The sequence below is a fragment of the Chlamydotis macqueenii genome, chromosome 2 (genome assembly GCF_036417535.1).
Source record: "Chlamydotis macqueenii isolate bChlMac1 chromosome 2, bChlMac1.mat, whole genome shotgun sequence".
NCBI classification, from domain to species: Eukaryota; Metazoa; Chordata; class Aves; order Otidiformes; family Otididae; genus Chlamydotis; species Chlamydotis macqueenii.
The window spans coordinates 113,734,289-113,759,817 of NC_141557.1; the positions used below are offsets into that span (position 1 = coordinate 113,734,289).

At 43.1% G+C, this 25,529-nt stretch overlaps 1 protein-coding gene across 1 annotated transcript in view; it reads left to right on the forward strand.

The window, feature by feature from the left end:
- Nucleotides 1–23,455, forward strand: part of CABLES1 (Cdk5 and Abl enzyme substrate 1) — a 72,716-nt gene extending 49,261 nt beyond the window's left edge. Inside the window, exons 5-10 of the mRNA XM_086740719.1 lie at nucleotides 4,511–4,610; nucleotides 6,131–6,287; nucleotides 7,059–7,162; nucleotides 17,280–17,386; nucleotides 18,343–18,550; nucleotides 20,294–23,455. Of these exons, the coding sequence (XP_086596845.1) occupies nucleotides 4,511–4,610; nucleotides 6,131–6,287; nucleotides 7,059–7,162; nucleotides 17,280–17,386; nucleotides 18,343–18,550; nucleotides 20,294–20,434 (817 nt within the window). The 3' untranslated portion in view covers nucleotides 20,435–23,455. The remainder of the gene's footprint in view (nucleotides 1–4,510; nucleotides 4,611–6,130; nucleotides 6,288–7,058; nucleotides 7,163–17,279; nucleotides 17,387–18,342; nucleotides 18,551–20,293) is intronic.
- Nucleotides 23,456–25,529: the final 2,074 nt, after the last annotated feature.

The following is a 25,529-nucleotide window of genomic DNA, read 5'->3' on the forward strand; positions in this document are numbered from 1 at the left end:
GGATTGAAGCCCAGGAAACAGACCATTCTTCTGAAGTATAGCAGCAAGTTGTTAGAAAAAAAGAATTTGTGTCATTCTCAGAAATGCTACAAACCAGCTTCATCCAGTTTCTATAGATAAATCACTACTGAATTGAACTTTGAATTTAACTAAATGCTGGCCAGAACACTAATGAATGCAATGATGCTGCAAGTAAGAGGTTTTCAATACTTTCAGCCCAAATAACACGTAGCCACAAAGATCAATGAGTCCATAGGCCAGATGTTCCCAATGGCCTTCGTTATCTAAACTCTGAAATCTTTGTTCATTTAAACTGAGTAAGAAAGTCATATGCAAAATGAGGCAAAAAGAAGGATTTAGGTGAGATTTTCTCACACGCTGTGCCCCTGCCATCAGTTGTTTGGTGGGTCAGGTAACAAACATTGCGGTGAGTGTGGAAAACGGGAATATTTACAGGAGAGAGCATCCAAATTGCCTTAAGGACAGTAGAAATAAGCACACAGCAAAGCAGGATACTCTTGTTATGTTTTTCAGATTTGTTATCAAGTTCCTTGCTATTCTTCCCCAACAGATTTTTTTATGCCAGGCAGTTTTGATTAAGTCATCAATCTCTAGTGCTTTTTCTCAACATTTATCATTCTGTAGGCTTGGGGAAGAATAACTACTTGGTTTTAGTTTATAATAGGGAAACTGAAATATCCCTGCTTTTCTTTAACGTTGCTCAGTTTCCTTGCTTCTCCCAAATCGAACAGAATCCAAAACTAAGCACATATTAGCTTTATAGAAAGACACATAAATCTGCTTTTTTTTTTCTCACAACAGGATATTTCAAAACTAATCATCCCATGTATGAATTTTACAGAGGTGCCGTTGCTCATTTTTGTGAGTTGCCCTGTTCCCTTAGGTTGAAATTAGGCAATGAATCCCAAAAAGCTACTAGGTTTACCTTTTGAACTTTTACTTCACGTTGGGCAAAATATCAGGACAAGAGCTGATGTGCTGACACCTGAATATGTTTGGAGAGTGGAAAAGGATACCGGCCCATTAGACCCATCTTTCCAGGAGTTTCTCCACCGCCTCTCCCTGTAAATTGCTACTGGAGTTGTTCTAGCAGCACTGATGGCAATTAGGATCTGAAAGCTCTGGATCAATTAAAGCAAGCAGTCTCAGACAGTGGGAGATCTGCTGCTGGATTGGCTAGCAGTGCGTCTTCTCCAAAGCTGTCGTTGTCCTTGTGCCTGTCCACAGAGACGATAAGTAGAAGTTATTTACAGTGACGGCTAAGAGCAGTATCTTTTCCTGATGTCTCATGAACCGCCTTTGTTTTCAGAATAAATCTTAACAGTCAGGAATCACTAAGCATAAAAGATAGACACAAAAGGCTTACATCTCTAAATAACAATTACCAGATTCCTTTTTGCAAAAAGCAGAAGGCTTTTTCATCTATCTAGAAATCTATTGAATATTTAATGGACTTCTAAATTATTCACAGGTTAAAGTGTTCAACTGTTGCTGTCATTTAAAGAGCAAGTGCCCAGCAGGAGTCTTGCATGGGGCTTTGTAGATGACATCAAAGCATAATGTTTGATTCATTAAAGAAATGTTATACTTCCAAAGGTAGTAGCATCCAATTTATATTCTGTTAATCCTGACCCGACTAATAAAAAGATACAGTGAGATTTCCTGTTTTGATTCTTATCTACCTGCTCAGTAAAGCTTTTCACCATCCCACAGCAAATTTGGGATCCCAAGTCAACCAATAGTGTTCCAAGAAAATCTGTGGACTCTTTATTAGGTGGAGAAACTTCTATTTTATTCTGCAGTCCTGAATAACTAAAATGATATGCTTAGTTTTGAGTGTAAGTTGTAACACTGCTCAGCTTTCTGGAAATGGTATGCGCAAATAGAATATTTGCAGCTTGACGCTGATGTAAATCAAGGTAACTCCCCAAACTTTGGAAAGTGGGATCTAGTTTTTTGCCTCCTAAGGAAATGCCATCCCTGATCTTATCATTTCTTCAATCTTTCCTTGCTCAAATAAAATAAAGGTAGTAAAATTAAGTTCCTATGATTTATTTCCGCTTTTCAGTGTCGAATCCCTTGAAAACTTTGTTAAAAAACACTTTTGGAAAAAAAACAGAGGAAAATCAAAACTGAGAAAGAGGAGGAAGGAAGTTTTCTTTGCTTAAAAGCATTACTCATCTATTTGGAGAGGGCAAAGTGAAGGCATAGCCCAAGTCTTTCCTAGTTGTTCTTGGGATTTTGGGGGGGAAGCAGCTGTGCTGGGGCTCCCCCAGCAGTAGGGTGACAACCCCTGGACTTGCTGTCCCGGCAAGAGCTTTGCTGAGGCATTTGTGACCTTCTTTGTCTTTAATAGGAGGGAGGGAGAAAAATTAAGGCTTGGCCTGCAGAAACTTGGCTAGCTTGCTGTTGATCATAGTGATAGGGAACTCCAAAAGGATACAGTAAAATCACCTAGGAATTTCTAATTAGGTGTTCACTGAGATTTTTTTTACCAGTGAGAGGAGAATGTGTGTAAGCTAGGATGAGTCTTTCTGTGCATGTTAATAAGAAACTGCACGTTGGTTAGTATTGATTTCCCTCAAGAGAAGAAGTTTAATTCTCTGTTTTATGGACAGTTTTCTTTCCAAACAGTAGTATTTTATTATTCTGTTTTACAACACAAGCAATTATGTACTGCCTAGAAACGCAGAGCTTATGTAAAGGAGCAGGAGACCTTAAGTAGCCCTTGCTGCTCAGGGTGAGGGATGGTAACTACAGTGTTGTTCACAGGGTTCTGAAGGTAGAGTCTTCTTTAGAAATATCAGAAAAACAGGGAAAATGGTGGCATTAATGTCCATCAGTCTTCAGCTGATATCCAGGAGTCATTCCTATGCATGCTTACAGTTGCCAGCTGACCCTGATCTGTGCTCCCAAAGCACTGATTTCTTTAAAGTCCACAGATACGCTCTTTTAAAAAAAGCTGCTGTGCTGACTCTTTAAAAGGTGCCACATTTTCCTTTGATGAATTACAGAGTTATCTATCCTTGTCTGTTAATTGCATGGAGAAATTTCTCCGTGACTTGTTTTCAAAGCTGTAAGGGCATTATTTCTTACTCAGTGTCTGTAAGATTTTGAGTGGAAGGAAACTAAACTTTCTTGATACTATTTCAGGTATTTCAGATTTTTATTTCCATTTTTGCGTTTGGGGGCTTTCTCAAGTCGTATGTTCTTGGATAAGATCTACTGAAATGGTTACTATCTGACATTTATCTCCATGAAAAATAGTTCCTTTAAGCAAGTTCTGCGCAAGAGCTGAGAGGCTAATCCCATGCCTCTGACAGAGGGTTATTTTTACATAATTATTTGTCCAGCCTGTCAGTAACACGATCTCAGGAAAAAAAGAATGATAATGTGACACTGTGCTAAGTGAACCCAAATCAAGAAACTAAGAGGGCTTTGTTGGGATTAGAAACTCGATACAGTCTTTTCCTTTGTCACAGAAGTATGTTTTCCAGCAGACAGACATGTTGGATTTTTCTAGCAGTGAGGTACATGATTTATTGGGGACTTGCCGATTGCCATGTTTCAAGAGAAATACAATGAGTGACAGGTTGGAAGGGGCAGACGAAGAAATGGGTTGTGCAGAGACACAGTGGGAGATAGCCCAGCCCTGCAGTCAGGTGAAGAGCCTGCAGGGCTTCTCCCTGCCTCAGTGTCAGCATCTCTCCCACACAGATTTTTAAGCACATATTTGGACCTTAGTGGAAATCCGCCGGGAAAATATTGCAAGGTAAATACCCTGGAGATCATTAGCAGAGCACAAATTTGCTGATATTCTTTTTTACCTTCGCTAACATTTTGATCATAAGGCTAAAGGACAGGATACAGCCTGGTTATCTCAGGCATCTGTTACCTCCAAGTGTAAGATGTCAAATGGATCAGTTCTCCTAAAGTAGACCCTCAAGTTTCCATCCCGAGGTGATGGAGAGCTGGATTTCCAGCCTCCAGCAGGAGGGTCACTGGGCTTTGGACACTCTTCTGCGACTCAGAGGAGCAGGAATCTCTCCTGAAGACTTTCATGGGTAGTTACCTCTCTGTCCAATAGCGCAGGGGGACGTGGGTCTGTACTCTGGGAGAGTCCATCTGCTCGACACGTGGCTGTCAAGGCATTCAAGCTAGATTGTCGGATCTCAGCTGAAGTTTATAGGGCTCCCAGTTCCCTCCCAGTGCCGGGTTCCTTCAGAGGCACCCAGTTATGGGGAACGTTGCTTTACCCCACAGGTGGGGTATGAGGTGCAACCTGGAACAAAGTGCATTTTTTTCTGTAACTGACCACTATAATGTATTTTAGGCAACACAAATGTTGCCCATAGGAAAAATTGTCTTGTCTGTGCTTTGCATTGACATGTTTGGATTAATGTTTCTCCCTTATTTCTGCATCGGTTGGTGGACGATGACCAAGGCGTGTGCACTGAGAGCTGTTTCTGCTCTGGTTTCTGTTCCCCAGGGATATGAAGCTGGACGGAGGACGCCAGTGCCATTCTACAGGAGTGTGTCTGAAGGAGATAATTGGTCTTGAAGGTGTGGAGCTCGGAGCAGATGGGAAGGTGGGGATGCTTCAGTTCCTACTCCCTTAGATTTTATATAGTAAGGGGAAAAATGGCTTAACTAATAACAAGAACAAATATAAAAATAAATTATAATATGCAGTGCAACACTGTAGTTAAAGCACAGTATGTGCAAACTGTAAATAAGCTTAGGAGAAATTCAGGAGGACTGCCCAGGCTGTCAATGCAAACAACTCTGTCTTCTTGAAGAAATTTGCCTCTGGCAACATCTGAGTCTGTAAAGCATTACTGAATCACGCAGCCTTCCCCTGGCTCTAGCAGGAGATATCACTGCACAGTGTATTGTCAGGGGCTTGAAAATAATTTCTAGTGAGAGTTTTAAGTTGTAATTCTATTTACTCTCAATTTTATTTAATAAAATATATTTCATTTAACAGTCTATTTTTCCAAAGAACTGGAAGACAGTAGTATAAACCTCATGAGTATTTCAAAATCCAAGAGTGCATTCATTTGAATAGAATAAGCAATTATGAATTTTTAGGTAAAGTGATCCATTTTAAACACATATAGAGGGAAGAGACAATTTAATCATGAATGAAAACATTTTTTCCTGAAAGCCTGATCTACTTTATAGTTCAGTTTACCCAGTCTGCTTTCGTATATGGATTTTAAGGCCCTAGGTCAATGCACATGGTGTGCTCACCTAACCAGGTGTCGAGCCAGACCACAGGCTGTAAATTCCTGAGGACAATCTGTCTGCTTATAAATAAATGAAAGCTCACATGTTTTATTTGATACCTGTTCTGACCTCCTTGTAAACCAGTCTAGAGTCTGAGGTGCATTTTTTTTTTCTTCAAGATAATGTTATTTTTGGAAAATAAAACTACGAGAAGCAAGGCATAGCCTTTTCCTGGCCAGGGGTACAAGCAGAGAATCAGTATGCTCTAAAAATAGTTTTGTCACAAGTGGTTCATTCACACTTAGTCCATTCTGGGAGGCAGTAAATGATCTCCTACAACCATTGCTATAAACTGGTAGTTCACTTACTACACCGGTAAGACTCTGCCAGACAAAAATCCTAAAGGAGAAAAATACCGGAGAAAGTGCTTAAGTTAGGGAATGTTCAAGTGATTTGCCTCTGGCTGCTGTGTGCTGAGGGACCCATATAGATGATGCTGTTTCAGTAAAGAAGCAGCTGAAATCTGCTACAGAGAAGGCCCACTAAAAAAACCCGACCAAATTGACATATTTTTAAATCTGACCCTTGAGTATGATTTTCTAAATCCGGTATATTCCAGCTTGTGTGTGTGTGTCTGGTTGTGGTTTTGTTTTGTTGAAGAATGAATGCCTTTGCAAAAGCTTTTTTTGCGTGGGTAAACTGATTGCACTGAAGCAAATGTAGGTGACTGGTGTTGATTCATCTGTGCCTAACTATTAAATCCAGAAAATCCTCTGCTAATTTGGCTTCCATTGCTTCCAATTAGGATGCACCAAAGGCATCCCACTGCAGCTGAGCTGGACTGAGAGTAACTGTGTGTCCGTTCTGACTTTCTTTTTAGACGGTTTCTTATACACAGTTCCTATTTCCCACCAATGCTCTGGGAACTCGGAGAAACACAATAGACTCCACCTCGTCCTTCTCCCAGTTTCGCAATGCAAGCCATCGTAGCCTTTCTTTGGCAAGAGTTAACAGCACCCAGGGGAGCATTGATGCAGGTAACTTCTCAAGAAGGTTGTTTTAATGTCCTTGAGTACCCTGGTGATAGGCAGTTATTGTGAAGGATGGACATATGTCATGTTTTAGCCCCTTTTTTTCTTAAATTAAGCAAAATATAGTCTCATGTTGTGGGTGAAACATAGGTCATTCCCTGTTTGTTTAGCAAAGCTGGCTAACAGATGATGGAAAGTTAAGTAAACAAGACTGCTGGTCATATTGACAGCCACTGATGGCACTCAGCGTGCCTCCTCCTGTCACTGGCATTGTTTGTTCTTCCCGCATCAGGCTCATTGTTACCTTCCTTTGCTATGGAAAACTTACAGGAGCAGCACGGTAGTCATAAGCTGAAGGCATAAATCATGCTTCTGACCTTTATTAGGCTGGAAAGGGTTGTGTTTACAAAACCAAGACACAAAGCATAAGCCAAAGCGCTATATGCTTAAGATATTTTGGCATGTTAAATGAAACAAATCAAAACATCTGCACAAACAGATGAAGATTTGTTGCTGGGAATAAAAGTCATTGTGGAGCTTTATATAATTTTGCAATTCTCTAAGCCATAAATTCACATTTACCAGGTAATTTGTAAGCTGTAGCTCTGTATCTTTGCAAATTGTATTAGTAGAGTTTTCAAGATTTAGAGAAATCTTTTGACTCTTTGCATGAAGATCACCTTGTGCATTGTCTGTGAACTCGTTTGCCGCTTCTGTTAAGTCCAGGGATTTCTTGATGTAATGAATTCCTTTATTATACTTACCGTTGTCTTATAGGTAGCGACCTGGGAGACTTTGTTGAATACGACCCAAATCTTTTAGATGATCCCCAATGGCCATGTGGCAAACATAAGCGGGTTTTAATATTTCCTTCGTATATGGTAAGTGATATGCAAAATTAGATGTAGCACAGATAAATTTTGGTAACAGTGTTTTGAAGGTTGAGGTTACATTTGGCCATATTTTAAGAAGATTATTATTATTTTTAATCTACTAATAACAGCTATTTGGAATGCTTTGTTCTAAATGACAGTTACTTATGGGGACATGTGAAAACAAACTTGTGGAGGTATTACAAAAGTAAATGATTCTATTACCACTGTATTTCATAAATGCTTTAGATGAAAGGCTTGTTCAAACAATGCGTTCATTCTCTCGCATTCAGAGGAAGATTTATACTTCCTCTAATTGGCATCTATTACAAAATAGGAGGATGCCCATTGAGGTTTTTCTGAAGTCATGAAGCTGCATTGTGTTTTGATGCTTATCATTCACTCCTCGGAACAGCACTTCGGTGTCTAATAGAGCTTTTGTTTCCCAGGTATTTATTTCACCATGGGATAGTCCTTCCTTTAATTGCAGCAATTATGAGCAAAGCCTGTATATTTTTCACTATATCCAAACCTGTAACAATACAGAGGCATGACTGTTCCTTGGTCTATGCTCTAACTCAATGTTTTCTATGGTGAGAGACTTCTGTAGCCTTTTTCTGGTTGCACGAAGTTTGTAGACTTTGGTGTGCTGTTTTGGCAGGACTGTTGCCAGCTGCAGTTGGCCAGTTGTAGTATGCATGTAAGCACAAATCTGCCTGAATTATATATCCAAAGTAGTACTAGGGAGCAGGGAAAAGCTTCTTTTTTTATTTTCCAATAAAATAAAGTGTGACTGGCTACTCTTACCTATATATAAATAGGATATGATTTGAAACACTGAGGTCTAAAGTGTCATCTGTGTCCTCACTTAACTTGGAACAGAGATATGATTTTAAAACTACTAATGTATGTAAAGATACAGTCTTTGCCAATTCTTTTCTGCCCCCCACCTTGGTCTTTATTTGATAATAAGGTTCCTGGGTGCTCCTTCTTCAAAATAAATGGATTTTATTCATTCCATGTAGAGTGAAGCTTATCTCCTCACTGGCAGGGGTGTTCTGTGTTCTGCCTGTTGCACAGAAAGGCTTAATTGAGCTCTGAGGCTGTGTTTGTGCTAAATTTTCAAGTGGGAAGTCCAGTACATCTTCTGCTTACTTTCAGACAGTTTTACTTTTAGGGTTGGCAAGTTATTTTTTGGCTGCCAGCCCACAAAGCATCAACCTTTTATGGCAGCTACATCTGGGTGGGAAAATATTTGTTAGGTTTTGATATGGTTATTGTCATGGGAAGGGAACTGTCTTCCTTCAAACAGAAAGACGTTGTTAACTGGCATCCAAAGTGAACATGGCTTTAGAAGTCATGGTTTGTTTCCAAGCTTCGTCAGGCTGTGGATGTGTGCCAGGCAATCTGAGTCCTCTAGGATCACCTGAGGTCTTTGATCCCTTTTCAGCTTGATGCTGAGATGGGCATGGTTGGGCAAGTCAAAACAGGACAGTCAGGATACCATCCTGCAGGGGAGGTCTCTGAGCCCAGGAGCGGGTGTTCGATGCTCGTCTTTCCGTGTTGGTTAACCGTGGCATTTTGAGGTACTGTTATTGCAATAAGGAGCTGACTGGGGATTTCCACTGTGGCAGAGGTATGATTAGATGTTTGAAAGGTGAAAAATGGACGTCAAGGGCAATTGTTAAAATCAACGTCTTTGTTTGTCCAGAGTATATCTGCATTGACAGGGGTCTCCTTGGTTTTTCATTTTATCTAGGGCTTAATTACTCCCGTGTTTGGAAAAATGCCTTATTTCACATTTGGGTTTTTTTTTTTTGTCTGAATTTGCCTTCCCGCCATCACTTTCTCAGCACTGCTTGAGGGTCTGCAGCACTCGTGTGTCTCTCTCTGAAGGCCAGCACTAATCTAAGAAAGGGCTGAGGGACATTAAGTACTGTGTTTCTTTTGTTGGTGGGAATAACTGACATGCCAAGAGCTCTCTTGTCCAATGTCCAAGGGTTTTGCCTGCCCTTGGTTGAAGCAGCGTAGCTGTGATGCCGCGCAGGAGATGCACAGCTTTGCAAGAAACCAAAGAGCAGATGGTTGTTCTTCAGGGCTCAGCTGAGAGATTTCACAAGGGGCTGGTACTGCCTTCAGCTGGAAGAAGGGAGAAAAAGTAGGGCCAGAGTGTCCCAGGACCTTGCAGGTTAAATAGGATTTTGCAACTCGGGCTGGGGGTAAGGAGGGCTTGTGCGTGAAGCTGGTGAATAGAGGGCCATATTGGCTATTTAGGAGACTTTACTCGCATCCATATTAGACTTTCCTGACTCAGCTGGCATGCCCCCTTCCTGCAGTTCTTATCAATGTGAACAGAAGCATAACAGTCTGTAATTTCAAGTAATTTTCTTCCCCAAATACAAAAATCAGCATATGCTGCAATTAAAGCAAATTGCAGTCTGAGGCCAGTGAGAAACCTGTGTTTTTTCCTGACCGTGCACAGCCATGGCAGTAGTGACAGACCTTTGCCGAATGACCACGGAGCTGTAGAGCTGCTGTACACAGATTGAACCCAGTCTCTGATCCTGAGCGAAATATAGCTGTAATTACTGCTTCTCACAAGTGCCGGAGCAGCTGAGAGTGGCTCTGATGTCAGTGCCGAGCATTTTGTTATGTGTGGAGAACTGCAGCTTGTAATTAAAGTTTTGTTACTTGGCCAGCATTTAGCATTAATGCTTGGCAGCTGCAAGCTTACAGATATTAGAATCATAGAATCATTAGAGTTGGAAGGGACCTTCAAAGGTCGTCTAGTCCAATCCCCCTGCAAGGGGACTAGACATCTCCAACCAGATCAGGTTGCTCAGAGCCCCATCCAACCTGGCCTTGAATGTTTCCAGGAATGGGGCATCTACCACCTCTCTGGGCAACCAGTGCCAGTGTTCCACTACCCTCAGTGTAAAAAAATATTTTCCTGATATCAAGTCTGAACCTAACTCCCTCTATTTTGAAACTATTACACCTTGTCCTGCCACAACAGGCCCTGCTGAAGAGTTTCTTCCCATCTTTTCTGTAGGCCCCCTTTAGGTACTGGAAGGATATATTCTACCCCCTGCCCCTTAGGGGTGTCAGAGCAATTAATGGGCGGGAAGGTGTGTGGGAGGTGAACACATGGTGGTGCGGATGAGTGAGGCTGGATGCAGGGCTGTGGCACGGACCGCGGGATAGAGCTACACGCACCGATATTACTCTTGGGAGCCCGGCTCACACTTTGCAGGCCTGGGTTTCTCTGCCGTTAAACTCTGTTGAGATCTGTGTGAATGCTGCATCAGTAAACAGTACAGGCTTTATCCTGAGGCACGAGACGGACAAAATGTGTGGTCCAGCTTGGATTTTTGCTCTAAAATACGTGCAGTTAGCACTCAAAGTGCAGTTCCCTCCATCTTTGTGGAGCCCGAGTTTATCATCACTGGCATTGACTTGTAGTCTTGTAGTTTTACTGAGCTGGATTAGTCCTGACTTGCAAAAGATTTTTAACTGCAAGTCCTCACCTGTTTTCAAGGAGTAGCTGAGCTTCCTCCTTGAAGATAGCTGTGGGGAAGGAGAAGTGCTTTCGGTTTGGTCTTTTTTCTGCAGTGAAGTTCCTGGCTTGAAAGGGTATACACTTCCCTGTTGCATTTCTAAAAGTTATACCCACAAACAGCCTGTCAGGGGACGATTCTGAAAAAGCAGCTTCAATACTTTCCCAACACAAACTCTACGGCTTCTATTAATTGTATTAGTCATATTTAAATTTTGGTCTACCCTGGAGAAGTTATTTCACTTTGTGTTGTCTTTGTAGGAGAGTCTACAATCTCTACCGCAATATAAACAGTAAGAGGTAGAAAAAAATTCATGCTGGGGGCAGGGAGAGGAGGGAAACATCATGTCATGGTTAACAGATGTCTTCCTGGCTGATACTGCTGAAACAGGAATTCTTGCAGATTTTTAAATCTCTCTAGAATAGGAACTTTATCTACCAGACAGAGCAGTAATTTCTTTGCTAGAGTCTCATGTCGACCAGCATACATCCGGCTTGTCGCTGCCTCCCTGCCTTCTTGTCAGCAGAAACAAACTCCTTCCGTGCAGAAGAAGACAACTGCTTGGCAACAGGCATGAGGCTAACCCTGCAGTCCTCCTTTTGTTGGTAATACAGAAACACAGGAGCATGTTAGCTAGCTGCTGTGTGCTGCCAAAACTTGCACAAAAGAAGAAAATCCCAGATCAGTAGCATCTTGACTTTGAGTGACCCTTCTGGAATAACATCCCTGCGATACCCATCTATCTGTGCCTAAGTGATACACTTGGAAGTTTTTTTGGGTACTTAACTACAACTTCAGTCCATTGGTTTAATTATGTCAAAATAAATTGTCATCTCTACACCGCTAATAAAAAAGCATCTCGCAAAAGTCTGCGGTGTGCTTACAGCAGGCCAGGACAGCATTTGCCAGGACTAGTGCTGAGCAAAGCCAGGCTGTGTTATTAAATATTAGTCCTCCAATATGATTTTAAAATTAGAACTGGTTGCTGCCCTGGCCGTTCAGTCTAATGAAAGTCCTGCATGATGATATAGCGCATTTGGTCTCTCGCTCCCCTGTTCTGTCTTTCACAAGGAGCATCAAGGTCAGGAGTGCTCCACTATGGCCAGTATCCTTCAGTGCCGTCATGCTATTCTTTGAGCCGCTTCCGCAGTTGTAAATTAAGCATCTCCAGGCTGCTTTTTTTATCAGCTGCTGACCTTGTGCCCAAAAGCCTGAGGGAGCAGAGGGTCACAGTGGTGGTATATAGTCATATTGAAACCCTGTGCTATATGCATTTGAAGCTATATGGCTGAGACTCCAATAAACGCGTATTTTGTAACAATGACACGCTGTATTAATTAAGAATTATTTCTGTGTGTTAACCGTATGAAATGAACTGGCATCCTTCCATGTACTTTAATTCAGAGAGGCAGAGATTATTTGCTTTGTGAAATTATAAATGTTTCATTTTTAAATCCTTGAATGTAAATAACTTTGTAACAACGGAAACATCGTTTTTTAGTCTTCCTTTTTCTTTTTTTTGGTGTTTTTTTTATTATAAAGATGGCATCTCTCCCATTTTCCATCACTGTTTTAAGCCTCTGCTCTAGAAGAATTTGCCATGTATATACATCTTCAGCCATAAGTATATACATTAGTTTATTGACAGTTTATAGTACATAGCTGGTCACCTATGGTATGCATTAAGCTAGCCAGGCAGCCCAGAGTCATCGACTTATTTTCCTTTGTTATGTGGTTGAGAACTTGCCACTGACCTACGGGAAGTCCGTTCAATGTATCAGTCTTGGGTCTGCTCTCTGTGAAGTAGATTTGTCACAGGTGCACAGTAACAGTTGAAGAGAGCCTATCATATAGATTTCCTTTTATTCACCTATTTTATTCTGAGTTTATCCTTCTAGAGGCATCCAAGGCTAGATCATCTTTTACTGGTAGCATGCCAAAGTAGGATTTATTTTCAACAATATTTCATCTTGCCAGTCTTTCCAACCATTTCAGGCATCCTCCCTCCTCCCCTCTTTATGAAACTATATATACAGCTTTCCTATGAGAAAGCAGCTGCTTGAAAACGCTTGTGAATAACACACACGCTAACCTCCAAGTTCAAAACTGCCAGCCATGCAAAAAGCGTGCGGAGTACAGACTTCAGCTGAAGCATTCATCATGTTGTCCAGGCATCTGTCAGCTACCATATATCAAGACTTTCATTTGTCTTGTGCAACTTCCGTCGCCAAACTAAAATACACATCCACCCATTTGTATACAGAGAACACGAACAGAGCTCGGCAAGGAGTATTGCTGAATACTGAAGTGAAATGTGTTTTGTGCAAATAAGCTGTGAGAAACAAGACAGGCGTTTCTGGATGACAGAAGTTACAAACATTGGAGATTAGAAGGAGGAGAGAGACAGTTTGGTAGTTCCCAGTGCCTTGCTCATGCGTCTGACGACGCCAGGCGTGCAGGGTGCCTGCCTGCTAGGGAATAACATTATGTATAAGAAAGCATGTTTGGATAGAAAAATGCTATGCTCCTTTTAGGGAAATATTTTACAAACCCTTCGTAAAATTTGGGACATTGGTGTTGAATAGTACTCCTACATGAACAATACCAGAATTGCTCCAGACAAAAACCCCATGGCGTTTACAGTCATGTCTTCTCCTCAGCATGGCGGTGTTGTTTGGGACTCAAAATACAATGAAGTGGCCTAAAACAGAGAAGTGTAAATGCTGAGCAAAGAACAGGCAGCAAAGGATGACATTAGGTCAGAGCCCTCCCATGCTGGATCCCAGCTGGTCCTTGTGGGTGGCTGGGCCACCCCAGAGGTTTCCTCCACTCCAGCCCTCGTGGGCAGATTGCTGCTCGGTGCGCAACCGCTCGCGGGGTGCAGGCGGTGACCTAGGCAGGAACGGGGTCGAGGACCGGGATTTCTACGTAGCCTCGTGGGTGTTGTATGGCAAGAGGGGTGCTTGGGTGCCTGGTCAGAAACAATTAGAAGGGGTGACTGATCTGATCACTCAACAGACATTAATTCAGCATTACTTTCAAATGACCTGTCAACAGATTTTTTTTTTTCCCCTATCTGCCTCTGGTGGGCAGAGTCCCACGTGCATGCATTTCTGTAGGCACTGGCCAGGCAAATGGCATCCCACTGCTCAGACAGTTGGGTTTCTGCAGCAGCTATGAAAAAAAAAAAAAAATCAAGGGAGAGAAAAAAGAAGTTGCACAATTCCTTTTCTACAGAATAAGGGCAGTTGAGCTCTCCATCATGGCACTGACAAGATGAGACAGCTGCCTTAGAGCCAGTGTGTTCAAACATGCTGCTGTTATCCTGTTACATGAATCAAAACCAGCACACACCAGCTTTCATCTGGATTTCATTATTGTGATTTATATCGTAGAGACTGTTGTCTCGCAGGAAGCAACAGTATTCGGAGTTGGGGGGGTGGAGATTCTTATCCACAGGACAAAATTGACAAATCTCCCTGTTTAAAAATAGCCCTACCTCCTTACCATTTTCAGTTTTAAGCTGTCTGCTTATTCTTAAGCCTCTGAGTGCTCTGCTTTAAATAAAATTTTTATAAAGAGCTTTTCTCCTTCTAAAAAGAATTCAGCTGAATTCTGGCAAATCTCCCATGAGCCGGAGGGGTCCCAGGTAAAACAGACGGTGCCTGCCGAGCGGCTGTGGGGAAAGGTGCACGCCGGGGGGCTGATGCTGCTGTGTGGCAGAGCCCAGGTCTCGCTCCCCCTCTGCGCAATCGCCCCTGGAGCTGCAGTCGCACCGGCACCTACTTGTTAGAGGTGAAAGCAACTGAAACTGGCTGTCTGGCATAATTTCTGTGCAGCCCTTCAGCTGAGTCCAGAGGATGGTTGGGCCCTTTCTGCTGCAAAGCGGTTTCTGTCATGCACACAAGGGCCACGCGTGATGGCATCCTCCCCTCTGCAAGGGAATATGGTTACGTGGAGAGAGCCAAAGGCAAATCTGCCTGAAAAACCCGTGATCTCTTTGTGGAAGATAATTAAGATAAAACTGAGGAGCTCCGTAGTAATGGAGAGCGGACAACCGGCAGTTAGGTTTGCAGTGAAGCATGAAACAAGGTGTAGCTTTGCACAGTAACAGTGAGCTCGCTCTTTCTAGGACTGCCCAAGACAACCAAAAAATGCCCATAGTAACTAAAGCAGTCTTTGGATTAATAGTGGGTAACTTTACGTGCTCAGTGACTCTTGACAGCATGGACCAATGCTTCTGTACTTTGAGTAGCAGATGGCACTGGTCAAATTATGTTATGTGGCTTGTTTCAGTAGTCCTCTTATAGCAGTGCTAAGAGGAACTCTCTTAATAACACATAAACTCCTAGCATAGCTGTGTAAGGGTCAGAAGCACCCAACTTGCTGATGATCCTCTGGAAATGAAACCAAGGAGTAGACAGGCAGGCAGTAGTATCCCAGAGAAAGAAAGGAGAGTAATTGGTGAGATTTTCATTCTTCTGCTTTGGAAGGCTGAGCCCTGCCAGGTGAGATGAAGCACTTGAGAAGCTGTCTGTGACAAAGAGCCATGACCACATGGGCGCTTGCATACATCCTTCCAACCTCAGCAAGATGAAAACCAGACAGACCCACACGTACAGTTGAAGCCTTTCCCTCCAACCCTGGGTAGGGCAAGGTTTCTCCTCCCTGTCATTTCCTCTCTCCCTTTTATTCAGACATGGTAGCACGTTGCCTGCCTCAGTGTCAAGACAATGCATGAATTTTTAACCTCAGTGGCACTGCAACATCTGCCCGAACCTGCGCTCAACCTCATCCGTTCGCATGCAGGGCAGCAGGAGTGGCTGAAGGAGGTTGATGTGGCTTCCTCCTTTTTGATGATTTCTTAAAACTGGCAGCTTTTCTTACAGGACTGAATTTTCTTAATAAACTGTCCCCTTTATTGAGCAAACTGTGTTGGAGGGGGCTCACAAGCATTTTATACTTAGGATGACAGCAGCAGCTGTCGTGTGTGTCGTGCCCAGCAGACTTACCTGCTAGGATGTAATGGGGAGCAGTTTATCTGGATAAATTATGCTTCTCACACTGCAAGTCAGATAGCAGACTAGCTTGCATTTGAAAACGCCTATGTGACCGTAACAGCACCCTGTGGCAAGAAGTTGGTTTTTTCCTCTTTATTACAGTATGTTTACGTCAAATACTGCTGTGTGCTATTTAGGGGAAACATATACTTTGCTTTCTTTTAAATTTCTATAATTATCTATTGTTTCAGTACTGTATCTCCTAAATACAGTGCAGGAAAAGTTAGGTATGTTTTACTCCCCTTCATGCTCATTTCTGATCCAGCCAAGAACGTGATCAGATAACAAGACTTGTCCAATTGCTCTCTAGAGCCGTTACACTCCCTCCTCCCCAAGCCTTTCCATATATTTCAATTACTGAAAGCAGTCAGACTTTTTGGCTGATTTAGATCCCCATGAGGATATATGCAGCAAGGATCCATCTTCTATAAAGGCGTGACATGTGACAAGTGTTTTGCATGCCTCTTTCCACCTCTTCTTGTTTAGGTGTAACGGCCTTTTGCCATAATACATGTTAATCGTAAACAGAAATTAGAAGGGAAAAATTATTTTACTGGAAGGAGAACACATTGCACTGCAGACTGCTGCTCTCCCACTGCTCGCGTTTGAAGCTGGCGGGGAGCTGGGGACCAGGCTGTCCCCTGGCTGCCCTGCGGCTCTTCTCTACTTCTGTCTGAGGGGCAGAACAGCCAAAGCCAGGAAGAGAATTAGCATACCCCCAAAATGGAGGTTGGCTTGTTCTTCTGCTCATAGGTTTTGTCCAGGAGAATGGTGACAGAGTAGTTGTGTAAAAAGCTTCCTTGAGTGAAGACTGAAGGAATGAGAGAAGTGCTGCACACCCATCGATGCGAGCGCTGGCATTGCAGTACTGGCCAGGAGGACCCTCTGCTACTCAAGGGAATTCTTTAGGTTGTGACAAAAAGGAATAGCAAGCTCAATGTAAAGGAAATAGACTGTACACTTTGGATGTTGTCATAACGCAGTATTTTTATCCACTTAATTGCCTAGCTTACGACAGCATTACTATCTTGCACTCTGCTGAATGACGTGCCGTGCAGGTTAATTGCCTGCTTGGTCACAAAGGTGCGCTATGGCAGTCAGGAGTTTGTACCAGCAGTTCTTTGAAGAATCAGTTTGAGAAGAGCTCACAATATGTCTCAGAACCGCATGGAGATACGCACACAAATCAGTTCTTGTGATTATTTTTTTCTGGTGTAACGAAAGACTTCTCAGCTAGGATTTATGCGGCCATATTTAATGATACTTGGAGAACCCTAGTAAGGTATGTGTTGTTTGGGGCTTGTGCTGAACAGTCATCTCGGATTTCAGGTCATTTGTTCTGATGGAGCAGTCGCAAACAAATTCTTGCCTTAATTCAGATTTGCTTTTCCCTCTACTGAAAGCATTGGGAGTGACTGGCACTTGTTTGGTATTCCTTGCTTTTAGGAATTGAGTGGTCTTGTTTGTTACAAACTGAAAGAGTAATTCTCTCTTGGCCATGTGTTGCAGACCACAGTCATAGACTACGTGAAGCCATCAGATCTCAAGAAGGACATGAATGAGACCTTTAAGGAGAAGTTCCCTCACATCAAGTTAACCCTCAGTAAAATAAGAAGGTACGTTGCAGAGTTTGGTGAGGCTGTAAGGTGATGCAGCTGTCTCACATGTCAGTGCAGTTGCTGCTGTACGTGAGGGGAAGCACGGCGCTCATTGATCTTCCAGGAGTCGTGACCGGCAGAGGTGCAGAGCAAGTCAGGTGATTGCTTTGATTAGTAGTCTGAGTAAACGACACAGGGGAACGTACAAACATGCACTGGTCGGGTGTCAAACGCGGCATCTGATGGGATGAGGATGCGTGCTGGGCACGCACTATACTAAAAAACCCGGAAAAATAACGCAACTTGTTGAGACTCTAAGCTCATAGCACTTAGCTGAAAAAGGGACTGAGGAAAGAGGAATGCTGACTTTTGTGTCTTCTCCAGAGAGCATGGCCGGAAGTAAAACAAGTGGTGAGCTTCACAGCAAAGTTGTAGTATTTCATCACTGTTTCCAGTGTAGCAGCCTCGATGTATTGCTTCACTGAAGTAATGGTGATTTCATTTGACTAAAGTGGCCAGAAGGCTACTGAGTCCTGTTGCTCCATAACCAGACAATACTGCAGTGCGTGGAAAGACTGTCAGTTTGGATTTCACCAACCATAACCAGCAGCAAAGCTGCTTATAGAGCACAAGCAACCAAGCTGTTGTTACTAAATAAATTGTGTGCAGCTTAAGAACTCTGATGAAATGTTGTTACTAAAAATGTTGAAGCTTTTCAATGCTTTTGTCATTTGACACAGTTGCTTTTATAGTTTGACATAGTTTGTTGGGGGCAGTGGGGGAAGGATAAGGTCAAAATGTGCCATGAAATGTGTCCCCAAAACAGAGCATAAAGATATCTGCCCCGTAAATTACGTTTTCCTTTTCCCCTCTATTTGACTAAGCAGAAATCTCTGAAAGGATGACTGGTAGGGCGAAATGAGAAATGCTTTAAAATGCAGCTCACATCATATTTGTCTGGTCTCTTTACTCAGCTTGAAGAGAGAAATGCGCAAGCTTGCTCAAGAAGAATGTGGTTTTGAAGAGCCCACAGTGGCCATGGCCTTTGTCTACTTTGAGAAGCTCGCTCTCAAGGGGAAGCTGAACAAGCAGAATAGAAAGCTTTGTGCTGGAGCCTGTGTTCTTTTAGCAGCCAAAATTGGCAGTGACCTCAGAAAACATGAAGTCAAGCATCTTATAGACGTACGTATCCACAGGTTTTCAGTGTTCCTTCTACATGAAGTGCCAGTGTGTGGTCTACACAAGCCTGCTTGTCAGTGGTCACATTCTGGTTTCCAGCGGTACAGCCAGATAAATACCTTCTTTTGTTACACATTTATGTGGAAGTAGTGGTGATCAATGTCACTGCAGAGGCGTGGGAAGCTCACTTGGTGTGATTGAAGACCCTGGTGTCAGATAACTGTGAGGCCTGAGAGGTATCTGACTGCCATTCTGTCAATACAAGTCAAAAGTTAACCCTCAGAAAATTCATTTTGCTTTTAATTATGTTTTCAAGAGTATCAATAGGGATGCTCCTTTGAGAGGTAAATGCAGTTACTGATTTCAGAGGGAGTCTAATAGACTACCAAGTTTGTATTTCTTTCCTCAAGTTAAGCTTCTGGGCAAGAAAACTTCAAGAAGTGTTCCCATTAGAACACCTCACCCCAGCTGGTTTTTTTTGTAGAGTAAGGTGTTTGCTTTTCCACCCACTTCATATGAAGGAGTTAACAGAAGGGACTGTTATTCCATAATCCGTTTGCAAGCACCAAGATACCAATCTGATATAACGCTATGGAAAATCAGGGCAGGTAGCTGAGTACTTGGCTACAACCAACTCACTTAGTGGAAACTTGATTGGGGAACAGAACTGGACTCGTGCCCTTCCACCACAGTTACAGAGCTGGGTCATTATAGAGTCATGGAATCATAGAATGGTTAGGGTTGGAAGGAGCCTTCAAAGGTCATCTAGTCCAACGCCCCTGCAAGGAGCAGGGACATCCCTGACTACATCAGGTTGCTCAGAGCCTCATCCAGCCTGGCCTTGAACGTTTCCATGGATGGGGCATCAACCACCTCTCTGGGAAAGCCCTCCGAATATCCAGAAAAAAAAATGAACCCAGTGGGAGCTGGAAGATCTGGCCTCTCTTGCTATCCCGAAACATTGCTCCATCCTTAAGACACATTGAGCTTTTCAGTAGACCCAGTGGGCAGAGAAATAGCAAGCCAGGGAGATAATAAGAAGAGGACAGGGAGGGGAAATACCCCTGACCAGCTAGTTGCCTACTTGTAGCATGCAAATCCAGTGAGAGCAGCAGAGCAGATGGGAGGTTTAGTACATTACAGCAGAAAGCCAACTGTGAAACCCATCCCATTCCCCTTGGGGACAATCGTTTCTATTACTCACTGTTCTTACGGTATGGCAGATGACACCTTCTGCCTCTGAGGGATTAAGATGAAGTGTGTCTAATTGTAGCAGAAATAATTTCCCCAGTAGGGTGTTGTAACACAGTCTAATGCTGAAAGGAAAATTAGCCATGTCAAGCAGCGCAGGAAGTTTGTGGGCAGTTACGAGACGCACGTCTTCCATTACACGAGTGATTTCAGTGTTTGCATGAAGCCAGGAGTTTCCGCTTCCTGCAGCGGTAATCACTATGATCATTAGAAGACGTATCTGCTGGAGGTGGTATGAGTGAAATGACAAACATCTCAGAAACAGCATGGCTGGCTGAGCTTTGTAGGTTCACCTTTGCAGTAAGGAATCTATACATCCAGTTCATCCTGCTCTCATTTTCTAAACCCAGAGCCATGCAAATCCAGCAGGTTGGAGGTGTAATGACAGCAGCACGCGTGGTTTGAATGTCATTTGTAAGAAAGCACTCAAAAGTCAAATCCTCATTCTCAAAGAGTTTTTCTTTCTTTTTTTTTCCCTCTTGGCTGTCGTTGCAGAAACTGGAAGAGAAGTTCCGGCTGAACAGGCGAGAGCTGATCGCCTTTGAGTTCCCGGTGCTGGTGGCCTTGGAGTTTGCTCTCCACCTTCCCGAGCACGAAGTGATGCCGCACTACAGACGCTTGGTGCAGAACTCCTAGCGTTGGCTGCTTTGCGGGGAAGGGGCTCCCGACTGTTCCCGCTTGGCTCTCCTGAGCCGCAGTTACTACTGGAAATGCAAAATCAGACTCCTAACACTTCCCTCTCTCTCTCTCTCTCCAAAACAGTTTTTCCGGTAACATATAGGAAACACTGCATCGATGTAAGACTCTCAGCTTTGACAGATTTACATATTGTTGCTTTCTCAAAGCAGGTGAAGACTGAGCTCTTGTTAAATGGTTAACGTGCTGAAACTGGGTGGTGACTGACCCTACCTGTGGGGACTGCATCTCTAAAAGTAGGCAAAAATTAGATGGACAGCCTCCATGACCACCCCTCTCTCCGTCACACAAACCCTGGAAGCCCACGTGAGTGCATTCTCATAGCGCTTTTTCTACAGACCTGCTGCAACTTCCAAAAGGACTTCTTAACGTTGTGAAAAAGCTTTTAAAGAGGATATCTTCACTGTGTCAAAAAGAATGTGCCAATCTATTTTTGTATCAGCAATTGAAAGTGCACTTTTTCCTGTGGGGTGTTTGTGTGTGTATCCGTGTGTGTGTGCGTGTGCGACACCAAACTGATCTCAGTCCAGGTGGTTGGCTTAGCTGTTTCCGAGTGTATCAGTTACCGATGGTGAAGATCAAGGTGACCTTACGTGTTTACTTCTTGAAAAACATAACTACTGGAAAAGTGGTAAACGGGATCATTTTTGGACCCTTGGTATTTTTATTCTCTGATCTCTCCAACGTTGTACCTTTGAAAGGATTACACTACTATGAGAGAAGGATCAGCAACTGACCTTAAGTTTCCCGTCATGTTTGTGATAAAGATGAAAGCATTAGAATGAGATTTCCATGTCATGTTTTTTAAAAATATCTTGTGTTAAGCCACATGCATATTTTTAACCTTCGCACTTTTCCCACTGTGGAGATGGTTAGACTTGCACTCTGTAGTGTTGTATTTCTGTGCTCTATGTTAGAGTGCGTAATAAGCACATTTATTGTGCTCTATCTTAAAACAGTGTTTTATTAAAAAAAAAAAAAAGAGTAGGGCTCAGCAGTATAACAGGTGTCTTAAGGCTCCAACAGCAGGGGCATCAGCTATTAAAAGTTTTGTTTTTTAACTAGAATTGACTGTGCAAAACCTAAAATCAGTGCCCGTTGAAGTTAGAGGTCCAGTTCCTTTAGACATTTCAGTACTAGAGTTTCACAGTAAAACTTCTTGCAGCTTCCCTGGTTCTGACTGGACACCCAGAAGGCTGGAGGGTTTTGTCTGAGCTCCCCAATGCTACATCCACACTAAGCTAGCGCCATGCTTACGGACATCGTTCAATTGCTGTTATCCTATGGGATTACACCCCTGTCCAGTCTTCTCCTGTGCTGGTTCACTTAACAAGCCTTGCCCTCGACGTGCCCCAGATGGATCTGGTAAAGCCAAATACTTACATTTGTGGTATTTATATAAAACAAAGAGTAATCTCGATGGTGAGTTTTTAGCTGAAGCCTTACCTCTCTAAGTTTGGGAGTGCTTGCTCAGAGTATGGAAAGGGCTTGTGAGCAGATCGTAGAGAAGTGGGACATACCAGAGGATGTAAACACACTAATGCTTACTTTCTTTCGCTCTTACTTTAATCAATTTTATTATTTCCATCAGTTAGGCCAGGAAACATCCAGTTTCTTTACCAGCTTTGACTCCTTTAAATTCTGGTGTGAAAAACGCCTGCAAATGATTGCTCTGTAGGATCTGGAAAGGTTACACGTGTCAGGACAAATGGGAATTTGTTTGATACTGTTGCTCTCCCTCCATTCTAAGGGAGAAGGTGACCACGCTAGCTTGCAGTTATTATTAATAATTACCTAATTACTGATACAGATACATTCCAACAGGACTGGGGAGGAGGGGGTAAAGAGAAAAGCATGCACTTAACCTCCCCAGTTCAACACCCCACGCTGCTGCAACTTACGCATCACACAACCAACTGCAGAGCGAGGGGATGGGGACCCTCACCAGTGCTCCTGCTCCCTCCTTCCGGCCCCCACGCAGCCAAGCAGCAGAGGAGCCAAGAGCCTGGAGCACGCCTAACGCCTGCAGTGCTGCCCTGCCAGTTTATCCAGCCCAAAACGGCAGTGTAGTGTTGACCTACAAGCCAAAACAGTCTGCAGGTCTGCTAGGAGGGCTTCCATCCTTGGCTGCATCCCTTTCCACCCAAACCGTGTATATACGTTCAAGATTTACTTCTGGTTGCAGAGATCTGTTTCTGATAGCGACCACTCAAGGCTAAGCAGAAGTTTTACCTTTCTGTAAAGGCTTCTACCTTTTGCTTTTGAGTCTGATTTTTTTTTCATGTTGCTTTACAGTATTGCAGGGAAAAAGCAAATTGTGATTGCAAGATGCAGACTAAAGAATGACAGTCTTTACAGTAGTCTTTAGAGACACTATTTAATCACACTGTCACATCTTTTGTCTTCTGTGCTGCTACCCAACCCTGATCTACAGTTTACACAGATTTCTGGGATGAAATCTGATTGCTGGAGACTTTCTGCTTTTCGTTGTTGTTCTTGTTGTTGTTGTTTTAGGGGCTGAAAAGAGTTTCAGAGTGATGTTTGGTTACAGCTTGAATGTGGAATAAACACTTAAGATGGTGATGATGTTGCACTGTTCACTTAGGAACGTATTATAAAGCCATATGATGCTAGATCTCAGAGCACAAAGCTTGGTCAGTACAAATACGGTTAGGACAACGGGCAGGATTTGCCCCCCTTTTCTCCCCAACCCTGGGAAAATTCAGGCTGAAGTGGTAGAGGAAATCTGTACCAAACAAAAAACATGTTGATTGTTTTCCTTTGTCTTACATGGTAATGAGTGCTGATTTACAAATGATTTTAGGTTCAACTTTAAATAGTTTGGGAAAATAATCCATTCCATATCACTTGTTCTGTTTTGAAATTACATACCGTACACTCTACCATGCAGAGTTTATTCCTTTTCTAAAAAAAATAAATAAAAGTTTAAAAAAAAAAATTGAAAAACCCAGACTCTTTTCCGCCAGTGACAGTATGTAAAATTATTGTGTTCTCTCATCTGTATTTGTGAAATGGTTTTGGGTTTGTCTTCTGGGACATAAAGCTGCTTATTAATAAGCCAAGGGTGGGATTTCCCAAGGGCCCTTGCCATCTCCTGGCATTCATCACCCTGCCGAGCCCTCACTTCCAGGATCTTTCCTCCAGCCAAGATCTTAATTATCCTCTTCCCCAGACCATTGTTTTGGGTTGGTCGGTTTTTTTGAGCCCTTCTTTTTTGCACCAGCTCCTCTTCCTGGAGCTGCCAGGCCCTGGTTCTCCTAGTCCAAACCGTCAGTGGGCAGAAGGGTGAGGCACAAGCAGGCTCCTCAGCGTCACTGATCTCTGACAACCCCTTGTTCACTAGAGAAGTTGGGACACACAACTTTGGTTCAGGTGGTAATAAAATTTACAACTGGCCCCCGTACCAGTTATAGTTCGCAAGCAGCTGCTTCTGCTTGGGAAACTGAACGTTCAGTTTTGGACATTCATGCATGCACACACCCAATTATCCACCACCTATTCGCATTCAAGCTATTTTTTTTTTCCACCTATGACACCCCCTAAATCCAACACCTAGCCAGGCGGTCTCGCCAAACAACACCCCTTTGCTGTGCATTTTCACTCCACATTAATAAAGTTAGGCGAAAGGTTTGGCTCCTTACCTCCACCCCTCACTCTCCGGGTTCTCTAGAGACCCTCAGCTGTAAATCATATTTGTGGCAATACAGACATTGGCCAGATTTACACAGACCCCAGAACATACAAATATACAGAAAAATACTTTACTTATAATTTTCCAGAACTACTCACTAACAGGCAGTGTCTTCTTTGGGATAGTCTGTGAGGTCTTTTAATGATACAACTGCAGCTGATTGCTCCAGCCTCCTAAAATACGGAGCCCACAGCATAAGGCTTCCCTGGAAGCAGTGAGGAGCAGTTTGTTAGGAGATAACACCTTCCCACAATACTAAAAGATCCAGACTCCACATCAATTTTTTTTTTTTTAAAAAAAAAAGGTAGAAGTTGTTTAGTGAGGTGAGAGACTGAGCAATCACAGCAACTGCCAGCATCACTAGCTGAGGCTGGAACCGATCTCAAGTTGCACCTTTGGGGAGGGAGGGAAGGAGCGTGGGAGGCAGATTTGGACTTAATTTGTTCGTGTTTCCTTGTAAACTTTGTAGTGAAGCAGTGGGGGGAAAAAGGAAAAAGAAACTTCAGGTGCATCCCTTTGAAGAAAGCTGCACACAAGCAAAAAGACCTTTCTGACATCCTAAACCTTGTTCCTTCCCACTGACTTCACTGTGAGCCTGTACAGCCGGAGACTCCCTGCCTCGGGCTGGAGCCTGCTGGTCCAGGTGAGCTCAGAGGAGAGCTTTGCAGTCACTATAAAAAAAAACCAAAAAACAAAAAACAAACCTTGCCCAGATGCCACCAGCAAATACCAGGACCAAGAGTGAGAGGAGAATCAGTGCTTCTTGTGTGCTACTGGGAAAGAGCAGGAACAGCAATCCCGGAAAATGGCCTGCATACCTTCAAAGCAAGGCAAGGGGACCAAGAAGTTGCTGCTGACTTGAGTGGCAAACACTTCCTTCCCTTAGCAAGAGCTAAATATTGGCTACTATCCTAAGTTAAATTGCCCTTTCTACGCATTCCTCTAGCCTGTCATTCTCTGCTTTCCAAAATCTTGCTGAGCATCATCTTAAACCAGCTAGGACCCTTGCTTCCGCTATACACAGATGCTCCAGGACTTAATTCCCCAAAGCAGAAGCTTTCCAGTTCGCAGTCAAATTTCATCGGTGACTCATTTATAACTTTTTGAACTCCTATCAGTATTTCATCTAACTCGAAACTGAAATCTTTACCCTATGGGAACTCTGGTCTGGGGGCTGGTCAGCAGCAGCAGCTGCTGTTCCTAACAAAGTTCTGGCATTTAATTAGACAAGATACTAAAAGAAGAAAGGAGAGGCAAGAACATAATCCTCTTCCAAGAGCTTCCAAGTGCAGTGAAATGTTACCTTGGCTAGCATCAGTGGGT